The sequence below is a fragment of the Xyrauchen texanus genome, chromosome 17 (assembly GCF_025860055.1).
Source record: "Xyrauchen texanus isolate HMW12.3.18 chromosome 17, RBS_HiC_50CHRs, whole genome shotgun sequence".
NCBI classification, from domain to species: Eukaryota; Metazoa; Chordata; class Actinopteri; order Cypriniformes; family Catostomidae; genus Xyrauchen; species Xyrauchen texanus.
In genome coordinates, this window is record NC_068292.1 from 29,112,634 (window position 1) to 29,124,923 (window position 12,290).

At 37.7% G+C, this 12,290-nt stretch overlaps 1 protein-coding gene across 1 annotated transcript in view; it reads right to left on the minus strand.

Moving 5' to 3' along the window:
• Positions 1–12,290, minus strand: part of ldlrad4b (low density lipoprotein receptor class A domain containing 4b) — a 75,257-nt gene that overhangs the window by 50,081 nt on the left and 12,886 nt on the right. Inside the window, exon 2 of the mRNA XM_052147753.1 lies at positions 4,627–5,074. Coding sequence (XP_052003713.1) covers positions 4,627–4,666 — 40 coding nt within the window. The 5' untranslated portion in view covers positions 4,667–5,074. The remainder of the gene's footprint in view (positions 1–4,626; positions 5,075–12,290) is intronic.

Genomic DNA, 12,290 nt, shown 5'->3' on the forward strand with positions numbered 1-12,290 from the left:
GAATCAGGACTTGTCAAATTTCCGACCTTGTTTTGTTCTAGCCCTCATGAAAGGAAACACTGATCCCAAGGGGAAAAAAAACCCCAATCCAAAACACATAGCAGAGCTTGCCTGTAAAAGACCTTAGGCCTGAAACTAACTCTACGCAATTATGTGAATACAATTGCATTGCATTTTTAGCTATAGCAGATGGAAAAAAGTCATTATATTTTTGGAACATTGTGAGGGCGAGTAAAGATGACACAATTTTCATTTTCAGGTGAACAATCACTTTAGAACTCAGTGACCTTACTATTGTACATCTTTACATTAAAGCAGAGTCTATGCTTGGAAAAACTTCACCATGACACAAGAAACCAACAGAGAACTTAAAAGTAATGTTTCAAAGATTTTGGATCATTACTATAAAAACTTCTGTAAAATGGGACTTCCTGGGTCTGAAGAAGCTCAACTGCTAGGATATCTTCACTGGGCCCAAAACTTCCACATATTTGTGGATCTCAAGAGGCAATGATCCTCCTCTATATGTAGGTCACTGGCTCTTATAAATGGTCTTAAGTCTGCAAGCATGCTTTTAAGGAAACTCAACAATGACCTGATAACAGTGGATATTCAGCTCTATGGAAGAATCTAGACTATAAAGGATTAACCACTGTCTGATCTCTCTATACATAGAGGAGACCAAACAGTGATGACTCAAGCACTACAAACATCATCTTTTTAAGAGGAGTAGGTGCTAGACAAAACCAAGCCACACTCATGCAAACTGTCACAGGGTGTGACATAGCCCAAAGTGGTTTTCGAAAGTGTTATTTTGATCTTTGGACAAACAAGTCAGCAGTTCTTTGCATTAACAGAGCACGTGAGCCACAATGAAAATAACAACATTCACCTGCACTTCAAGGGCAAACTGAGCAGCCCAGAAAACTTCCAGAATATTCTCCTTTCTACTCAAATCTTCTGTGATTCGAGAAGATACAATTTCGATTTGTGAAGATCTGATTGAGAAGATTCAAGAAGATCTGAGAAGACAAGATTTGATTAAACAAGTTTAGATTAGAAAAGATATGATTCAAGAAGATATGATTCCATTTTACAAGATTCAACAGGAGAAGGTTTAATTTGACAAGAAAAGAATCAATTCGAGGAAGATTTTATTTCACATGGGAAGATATTCAAGATGAGAAGATCGGAGAAGACAAAATTTAATATGATTCAACAAGATTAGATTCAATAAGAGAAGATTCAAGAAGATATTATTTTGATCGAGAAGATTACAAAGGAGAATATTTGATTCAACGGGAGAAGATTTAATTTGCTAAAAAAGATTCATTCGAAAGATTTAATTTGACAAGGGAAGATACGTTTAGAAGATTTGAGAATAGAAAATGTGTGAAGAGAAGCTCCGAAAAGACAAGATTTGATTCGATTTAACAAGAGAAGATACCATTCAAGAAGATACGATTCAAGAAGACCCGATTCGATTTGACAAGATTAGATCGAAAAGACTCAACCGGAGATTTTATTTGACAAGGGAAGAAAATATTTGAGAATACAAGATTTGAGAAGACAAGATTTGATTTAACAAGATTCAATTCGAAAAAGGAAGATTCAAGAAGATACAATTAAATCTGAGGAAATTTGATAGTGAAGATTCAACAGGAGAAGAAACAAATTAACAAGAAAATATCTGCTTTGATAAGACAAAATTGTATTTGACAAGACAGGATTTGAGAAATTTAATTTGACAAGGGAAGATATGATTCGAGAAAATTCAAGAATAGAAGGTTCGAGAAGAGAAGAACCGAGAAGACAAGATTTGATTTGATTCAACAGATTAGATTCGATAAGAGAAGATTCAAAACATACAATTCAATTTGAGACGATTCCATTGAAAGATTCGACAACAGAAGATTAGATTCGAAGAGAGATTTGATTAGATGAAAGAATATTTAATTTGAGATCATTCAAAAAGAAAAGATTTGAGAATACTTTTTTATTAAACAAGAGCAGAAAAGTTCATTGAGAAGATTCAACAAGAGAAGATTTGTTTAGGCGAGAGATGTTTTGATTTAACAAAAGAATATTTCATTTGATGAGAGAAGATTTAAAAGGATAGTGCACCCAATAATGAAAATTCTTTAATTATTTACTCACCCTCATGCCAGCCCAGATGTGTATGACTTTCGCATGCTGATTCTTTTGTGAATCGATTGTGAATCGATTCAGTATCGTTTGAGTATGAATCACGATGCATCGCTGAAACGATTTTTTACCTCCACCTCTAGTGGCTGGCATGAAACATTAAACCAAAATTCATGCCAAAGCTCAAATCTTATCCCTTAGAAAAATATTTTAGCTCTGTTTGGATGCCAAAATGTTGATGCTCCAAAAAGCACATAAAGGCAGCATAAAAGTAATCCATATGAATCCAGTGTTTTAATTAATATCTTCAGATGTGATATTATAGGTGTGGGTGAGAAACAGTTCAATATTTATGTCCTTTTTATCATAAATTCTTCTCCCTGCCCAGTAATGGGGCGATAGGCATGAAGAATGTAAATCAATTAAGTAAATCAATTAAAAATGTAAATCGAGTCTGATGAATTGTATTTATGCTGACTTATGTGGTTTTTGGAGCTTCAAAAGTTTGGCACCCATTCACTTTGTATGGACCAACAGAGCTGAGAAATTCTTCTATAAATCTTCATCTGAGTTCAGCAGATGAAAGAAAGTCATACACATCTGGCATGAGGGTATGTAAATGATGAGAGAATTTACATTTTTGGGTGAACTATCACTTTAATTTGAGAAGATTTGTGAAGAGAAGATTCAGGAAGTTTTTTTTATTTATTAAAAACATAAATTCGATGAGAGTAGATTTGGTTCGATTCAATTCCAGCCTAGATTAGGCTAGATGATAAAGGATTAAAGTGAAGTGAAGTGAAGACATTGCATGAAAACATTCTTCTCCAGTTCTTGTTTTGCGCTCTGTCTGCAGTGTATAGCCAATCAAGTTGAAGTTTAGTACACAGCACAATCTCTACCCCCCTTCACTCGTCTCTTACTTTCTCTCTCTCCTCTTTCTCTGCATTCCATTCCAGGCAGGGGAGAGAAATGCAGCCTGTCGTAGAAATGGAGCAGCGAAGGATGAGAAGGAAGAGGGGGGTATGACTGAGAGGGGCTTTGAATATCAGAGCAATACAAAAAAACAAAAACTTCTAGAGTTTGTAAAGCACAACATGACCCCTCCTCATGAACATAATCTTTATGGCTGGTATAGGTGTGATTCTTCACTGGCCTCACGATTCGATTATGATTCAAAGGGTAACAATTCGATTATAAAATGATTCTCGATGCATCACGATGCATCTTGTCCTTTTCTTTTTTCAGTTTCTTCAAAATTTATTTTTTACTCTCTATTTTTTTCCCTTTCAGCTTTTTATTTAACAGCTGTTTTAAAAATCAGAATGAGTCACATAACATAAACTTGCCTTTTACATTTAGTATGAGCTGTGAACATCACATGGAACATCCACAAGATTAAATAAATTCTATAGTTTAACAAGTATCTCAGTTTTTCAATTTCTTTCTTTAGAACCTTGTAAAAAATCTTAAAAGCACAAAACAAAATATTGGTTCTCCATCAAAACACAATGAATATTACTTCAACTGATTATATGAATTCTTTATTTTTGTTTAAGCATTTAAAATCATTTAATAGTATTTCATTATTATTTGAAATGAATCTATGCCATGCTATTCATTTAAATTTTTAACCACAGCTATAGCTACAACTGTCAGCTTCTCCTCTCCACACCTGCACAGTTGATAGTCAAGTGGTTTAAATAGCGCAGATGTTGCTTCAGAAATGTATCAAGCTTCTCGTATGCGCTGTTCCATCGGTTTGCTCTGCGAATAGAAAATTGCATGAACCTGTCGCAAAAGCTACGATGGATTCAAACCTTTATCATCAGGTGTGCGCACTTTCCTGACAAGCAAGTGACTGGCATTGACTGGCAATAAAGCAAAAGCCAATGAAATGGAGAGCGCGCAAGAGTAGAGAAAGGCATCTGGGGAAAAAAAAGAATTAAATGGAAACATCACCAACATCTCCCAAACAGCTGCCTCGTCATTGTTTTCTTCTGTGTTTTCCCATGTTGTGTGCACATCAGAGCAATAATGGGTGCGAGCTCGTCTTTCATGTTGTTTGTTGGCTTCTTATCCGAATAAACTCTCCTGTTGCTATGTGCGTTAGTTTGTGAAAGAATTTTGGGATTGTAGATTAATTCGGGCACAAATGGTCATGTGTTTGATACAGCTGGTCTACAAACAGTTGTGTTTGTGCACTTGACTTTAGTGTATGCACTTAACTCGCGTCTCTGTTTCAACATCTGACTTTGGCGTGCACCACTGCTCTACCGTGATTTAAACTGAACTAAGATTCTGATTCTTTTGTGAATCGATTCAGTATCGTTTGAGTATGAATCACGATGCATCGCTGAAACGATTTTTTACCTCCACCTCTATTGGCTGGTATGAAACATTAAACCAAAATTCATGCCAAAGCTCAAATCTTATCCCTTAAATCCCAAACTGAGGTTCTAAACCTGATCTGCTGCTCACCTGTGAAAGCATTGGTGGCCGGTAGGTCAGCCTCCTGCATACTGCTACCGCCGCTCTGCCCGTGTGCGTGCCCACGTTATTGGCTCGAATTGTCTGAGGGCTCCTGGGGGCCGAACAGCCACCGTGCTGCCATTTTCACCTCATGGGTCTTCTGTGACAGTAGGGCTCTTTTCAACGGGGATCAGGGTGGGGTTGCCAGGGCAACCAGCACACCAATTACCCTCCCAACCAGAGCCAGCCAGCCATAGCTGTGTGTGTGTGTGTGTGTGTGTGTGTGTGTGGGAGAGAGAAATATTCAGACAGGTACTTAATTGAGAGCAGGTGCTTGATAGCTGGATTACGTAGGCAATGTGTAGTTTCTGCTGCTTGTCCTGTGTGGATAAACTCTTCTCAGTGTAACAGCATGGTAATCAGCGTGCCCGAAATCATTCTTCAGACAACAAGCTCACTGCAAGTCAGAAAGAGAGAGAGAGCGTGTGAGAGAGACAAAAAAGGGTGAGCGGGAGAGAGAAACTCCATCAACTGGCTAAAATACAAACAACCACAAATGAACTGGCAAAAGGTAAACAACTCCCTTAAAAATATTTACCATGGTTTCCATAGTAATGGTATAGTTATGGTTCCAGTATGGTTTTGAACAGTTATTGTTACTACTGTAAAATGTAATGTGGACTGGAATCTTTATGTTTCATTTTGTCATATTTGATTGTCTAATACAATTATCACAGTTTTATTGAACAACAATAGTTCAATTATCCTTACAAAATGTTTATGGAATTACCATAAGAATATACCATGGAAAAACTATGGAAAAACTATGTTTTTGAAAAATCCCAAATAAGTCACATGATGAAGAGCAAACACCTTATTTTGTACATACTTTAAATTAAATTGAATACATAACTTGCAGATTGCAGACAACACATTCGCACAAACGTCATGTCTGCTGGCGATTGGCGGCGGATAAATTATGTCGGAGAGCAACAGCGTGTCAGACAATTTTGGGAGGTAATAGTGGTTTGGCATTTTAGGATGACCAGAGCACCATTTGAGATGCTGTGATGACATATTATTGTTCTGCTGCGGAGTCTAATTATGAGAGAATAATTCAGTTGAAAGTGAAAACGAAAACCGAAAACAAACAAAATGTTTAGTAGAACATAACCGAGAACCAGAAAAAAGTGAGTTTCAATTGTTCTGCCGTGAAAACATAATTTTTAAATGCTGATATCTGGTTATAACTGGTTACTCTTTCTCCGATAATTAAAAAAACAAACTAAAGGCCAAAGGGTTTATCAAAGTAAATTTTTGGAAGTACACAACTTCATGTTGCTTGAAAAAATGAAACTGTTGCATCACACATTTCTTTGCCTAATTGCCCGTTGTGTATGTTGTATTCTGTGAACAACTATAATTACTACATTACTTGTTACTTGTTTTAACAACTATAATTACTACATATACATGCACAACTAATCAAGATCCAAGGAAAACATTATTAGAGGTAAAAATTAAATTTCTCATTTGTTTCCAAGTCTTCGCTGAATTATTGTTAGATTTGATGCATTAATACAGATTTGATGCTGCTGGGTTTTGACTGAGAAGCAGATCTGTAAATAAAATTATACATAACTGTTAATTAACTACTTGTGATTTCTATGCCGATAAATCCACCACACAGGGAAAAAATAATTGCTCATTTTGGGCTTGTATTTCAGACCAGGTCACTTGTTTCTCTTGCGAGATCTGGCAACACTGTAATAGGTATTTCACCCACCCCTTAGCAAAGAGTCCTGTCATTTTAAAAAGAATGTTATTAACCGCTCTTTCATTTTGTTCTAACCGGTAACCTTTTGGAAAGGAGACTGCAGAACTTCTGAACTGGACTGAAAAAATACAGTTATTGCTCAGAACAAACCGAAATGAAAAACATTCATTTTTAGTCCCTGATGCATCTTTATGTGCATCTAGGAATGTATTTGGTAAATGTGTTTTCATCATGATTCATGCATATGACTTAAACTCAAGGGAATGTTTAAATTGTTTATGCGCATTTTGAAATAATTTTTTGCATCTTGGTGTTTTCATCCAGCAGTTTTTATGTGAAATCCAGGCCCAGATAGTAGAATATCATTGGAATTTGTTTAGCATATTCTGCGCTGATTTTGAGGGAAAATCTGCAGAATTCTGTGGAAAGGATTTAAACCTGGCCAAATGTGTTAAATGGAGATGACTGTAGTATACTAATATTGGTAGCTAAAAAATACACACATTTGCAAATAATATTTAATTATCAAACATACAAGTGCAGGGTTTTACCTGGCTCAAAATGATCAAAAAATTGATGTTAAAAACACGTAAACTTTGGCTTTGCATTAATACAATCCTAATGACCTGGCAACTGAATACTAGTGTTAGTTTTGTCAGCTGTTTTTTAATTTAGTCTTAGTCCTGTGTCATATGTCCTTTTCAGTTTTTATCATATTTAGTCAACCTTATCCTATTTTTTTTTTTCTCAAGTTTTAGTTGACAAAGTCTGGGCATTTTAATGTAGATTTAGTCAATGAAAATGGTTGACATTTTCAGCCATAAGATTATTATTGATAAGCATATGTCAGTCTAGTCTATCAAAAACTTATTTTGCACACACACACACACAGACACATTTTATTGTTGTTGTCATTTTAGTGCCACATAAGATTGATCTTATCATGATTATCTCATCAATGATGCAACTTGTTGCGAGCTGCAGACAGCAGGGTTGAGAGACGAGTGATAGAGTGCACATCAGACCTTTAAATCGCTCCCAGTCTCGACTCCCACTCAGATTGGGTCACTTCTGCGACTGGTTGAAGCGCAGAGAATGACAGTTTTGGAGTTTGTGCTTTGTGGCAGTGGGGGCGTGGTCAAGCGCCAGTCCGGGAGAGGAAAGCGGTAAGGTAACACCTGTCTCTAATTCCAGTGAGCACGAGGAGAGCGGCATAAAAAGCAGACACAGAGCCTCCAGAAGGGGACGACCGAACAAGCCAACCCAGTGTGCTTGTGTTGTGCCACAAGTTGAGCTTCCCCGGACAGGAGGGGAATTAGGCGGGCTGCCCACTGTTCGAGCGGCCAGCCCCAGATTTCTGCCGTGCGCTCGAACAAATCGAGGAAGGCCTCAGGATCATCTGCTGCCCCATCTTCTGTAACGTGGGCGGGGGTAGCGTAGCGCGGGTGTCCGGGGTCGCGGTTGTGGCCGACGCGGTCTCCTGGCTGAGGAGGCTCCGGATGGCGTGCCAGTCCTCTGCCTGAGCCCGCATGATTTAAAAAAAACACAGATCTTGGTCCTGCCGGAGCTCAAGCAGGGATTGCTGGTGGCTTTGGTGTAGCGTCGCGAGGGACTGGAGGACCTCCGCCAGCTGGGAGGACTCCATGGGGCGACCTTTCACCATGCTTGGAATTTTTTTTTTTATCCCGGGTTTCGGCACCGGAAGGAGGACAGGAAACGAGGCTTCAACAAAAGGTAAGGCTTTAATTGCCGTCTGTCTCACAATAGTTCACAGAAAATATAGCACACAACAACACAAGCGCACTGGGTTGGCTTGTTCGGTCGTCCCCTTCTGGAGGCTCTGTGTCTGCTTTTTATGCCGCTCTCCTCGTGCTCACTGGAATTAGAGACAGGTGTTAGGCATAATTTAGCTCAGGTGTAAGCGCCCTTACCGCTTTCCTCTCCCGGGCGGGCGCTTGACCATGCCCCCGCTGCCACATACTTATTTAAATGTCATGCTCCCGTATCATATGAACTTTAAGGATGAAATAAAGACATATCGGCAATCTGTGATCTATGTTTCTATCAGACACTCAAGCTAATTTGCGCCTCTCAACTCACGTGTCATAATTGTAGTTTTATATGATCTCATGTTACGTTAAATGACATCAAGCGACTATTCGACAATGGAATTTTTTTTATTATTATCGCTGAGATTTGAAGTTACAAATGACAATCCACCAAGTGCAACACTTGTTAGAGTTTTCCATGAAGACACACACCACAGTTTTGTAGAATTTCACACCTAGAAGTTCTCTATGCAGGAAAAACCCTGATGTGGTAGGAGATGTGTAGAACTTTTGTGAACCACAGAGGTTGCAATTCTGCAGAAATCTACGGAATTGTATGCATCCAGATATTGTCTGGGCCTGGTAATACATAAAAAAAAAACATGAAAAGACATGGATGGAAACCCAGCAACTGGCAGCACTTTATTTTAAAGTATTGTTCTACATTTACATACTATATAATTAAAACAACTACAGTAATTACTAGGCACTAACCCCAACCCTAAGCTTATTAAGTACATGTATTTACCTAATATTACTCTTGGATAAGTACAATGTAAATTTATTGAAAGATACATACTGTAAAATAAAGTGCAACCCAGCTACTAATGGCATACCATACCATGCATGGTACTGCCACAGTAATTTATTAAGGGCATAAAAACTACAGTTATTACAGTATATTTGTGTAAGGGTTGATCTTTATTCATTGGAATATTAAGCCTGACAGACTGTCTGGGTGTTTGGATTAATCAAAAATTAGCAGCAGTGGGAGGCCGACACATCAATATTTTATGTTCATTCTGTTGTTCTTTAGCAACAACAAAACAACAAGTTTCTGTGAAGAGATGCACATTAGTATCTACAACCCTCAGCGGGAGTGTCAGCAGTTAATGACCGTTACATAACACGCCACAAGCCTTTACTGGACACCGAGTTATCACAAGTCACAGCTAATGTTTCTTAATATCATTGATTGAACTTCTTAGAAAAAACACTCCAATTTGGCTTGAAAAAGACTAGAGCAACAGACAAAGAAGAACATGTCCTCAGTCAACCTTTAAAGCTCTCTGACATCCCAGCGGACGTCACGCTGAGCCCAGACTGCCGACTACACATGGGCTGTTTTACTTAGATACACGGCAAGCCTTCACCTTGTCTGACCCCTGTCAAGCCTTTCAGTGAGCGCACAGATCATCACATAATAAATCATATTTCACACACACAAAACAAAACGTTGTCCAGATCAAACAAAGACCAAGATGCATGCAGTCAAGCAAGGTCGTTTCAGGACACCACTACTACAGCGGACACAGATAAGACAGATGAACATCTGCCAGATGTTTAGATTTACTTTTCTTCATTGTTATCTCTTTGTTCCCCAGTGTGTCTCTTTCTACAAGGTTCTACTCTCAGAGTAGGGATTGTAAAAGGCTGAACTTTGGGGGAAACCAACCATGTATCTACATTTTCCTATAGAGTGGGAGGGATGCATGTGGACTGCATGCAGGCCTTTGGCTCTGTTTAACCAAAACTTTCAAGTAGGGCTGGGCGATAAAACGGTAGCGGTATTTATCGACGGTACACATATATTGATAACGATATAAAAATGTTCTTTACATGTGACCAACATCAGAACACCGTTGTGTATAAGCTTTGAAAGAAAAGAAAAAAGAAAAGAAAAAAAAACATCCCGTCCCAAGTACGGAAACACAAGCAACTAATTATTTCATCACTTTAACTGCTTCCACCCTTTGGAATATGCAGCACGTCGTCCGCCACAACCTACATCTACCTCATCTCAACAAACAACCCACAAAGTGCCTACGATGGCGAGGTACTCAGCAACAATGCCTTATGAGAAATCTTCCAAATGATTTTTGTAACATTTTATTTATTAAGTTCAATAGTTTCTTTAACACTTATGTATTTAATCTTCATACAAGATATAAGAAAGAAGATATTTGTTTAAATTTTATTTTGTTTTTGACTTTTAAAACTAAAATGATTTTGTGTTTGCATTAATAGAGTGGGTAAATTACAAATACAGCGGTTAAATTCAAACCTTTTTCTACTGGTTTTTGTTTAAAAAAGGTTATTAAAAAGTATCAATAATTAACGAAAACGAATGATATGAAAAATTATATACAATGATACATTTTGTAGCTGTATCGCCCAGCCCTACTTTCCAGTTATTTTATGAATAGACACTGTTCTTCACAAAAAACTTTGTTTGTTTTAGATTAGAAATGTGTAACTAGTTTTGAAAGCCCTGAACAAGTAGGCTGGTTTTCGACTTCACCTGAGATTCAATTCATAGGGGGCAACATATTACAGGGGTCTTTTTTTTATTACTTTTTTCAACTTGACGCGTCATCTTATAAATGCAAATCTCATGGTGCAAGATGCTTATAAGACTGTGTGATAAAACTGTGTGAGCCACGACACAATGGCCAATGACTTCTGACATCTGAATGTGTATAGCAGTGGTGGAATTGCTATTGAGGGAATTCATTTAAAGGCACACCTTTTCCAACAGGGTTTTACCATGCAAAGAACAGCATCCTGTCAGCATGCTAATTTGCACCACTGCTACAAAATATCAAAATTAAAAATAAATAAATAAGAACTAAAATGTAAAACTAGTCTATTTTGTGTGACACCTGTGACCTGTTTCTGGAAAAAAACAAGTTTACCTCTTTGGTCTAGCCTTTGACCAGTAAACCTCTCTGGAATTTAGGAATTGTTGTTTTAGAAACTCTTCACATTTCTGTGATTAAAGATCAGAAAAATGTTGTACTATGTAAAATATGATTTCTCTCTGACACAGTGTTCTGCTTTCGAATCTTTGATGTGGGACATCTATATTCATTTTTTATATCAGATCCTTTATGATGCTGAAAAACAGATGCATGTCTGATCCCTGTCTTCAGTTAGAACCACACAGAGGTTAATGATGTCAGAAATGACATCGGAGACATGAAAACATGCTGTGGGATAAATGTAACCAACTGTCGAGATGAGCCAAAGTTCAATGTTGAGTATGCACTGAGCAGAGTGGAATTCATTGGGTCATCACTTGAGTTTGGAAACGAGAACTAAAACTCATATTCAGAACTGTCTCCAAATCTGTCAGAACATTGGAACTCTGTTCCACTCTGGTCCTGGAATATGTACATTTTTGCAAAAGCTAAAAAGTTTACACACACTCAAGTTCTTAGGTTTGCCATTTCCCCATAAATTGCATACACATTTACATTTAGAGTCTAAGATAGACTGTGACACACCCAACGCTGTGATGGTTTATTATCATAGGGGTCAACCACAAAAAAGTAAACAATCCAAAAATATATATCTTGTATCCGACCAATCTTTCATGCCAGCAGTAATTACAAGCATATTGGCCATTTCTGAAGATATTTTGGATTGTCTTGAGCCAAACAAACTTTGCAAATCACTTTCAGGCCCTGCTCTCTGAGTCCTATAATAGTGAAATCAGAGATGCTCCAATGTAAAAGCCAAACATCAGTACCGGCTGATAAAAGGAATTATCTGGGCTATTCTACATTGATCAGGGCCAATTATTTCCTGTCAAAATAGGGCACAAGAAAGAAAAAAAACACGTCAGGTTCTGACAATACAACTCATGCTGTTTGAAAGAAAATGTATATTGTGTGGAATTACTTTACATTTGGTGAAAATGACAGCAAAGTTGCAATTACTGACCTTTTCAAAAGGTTGAACTACCATTAAAACTTCAACACTAACTAATTTCATTACGTACCTTGAAGTTGACACAACAGGGTATATATGAGTTTGCTAAAGCTAAAGCGCAGGCTGCTTCAGAA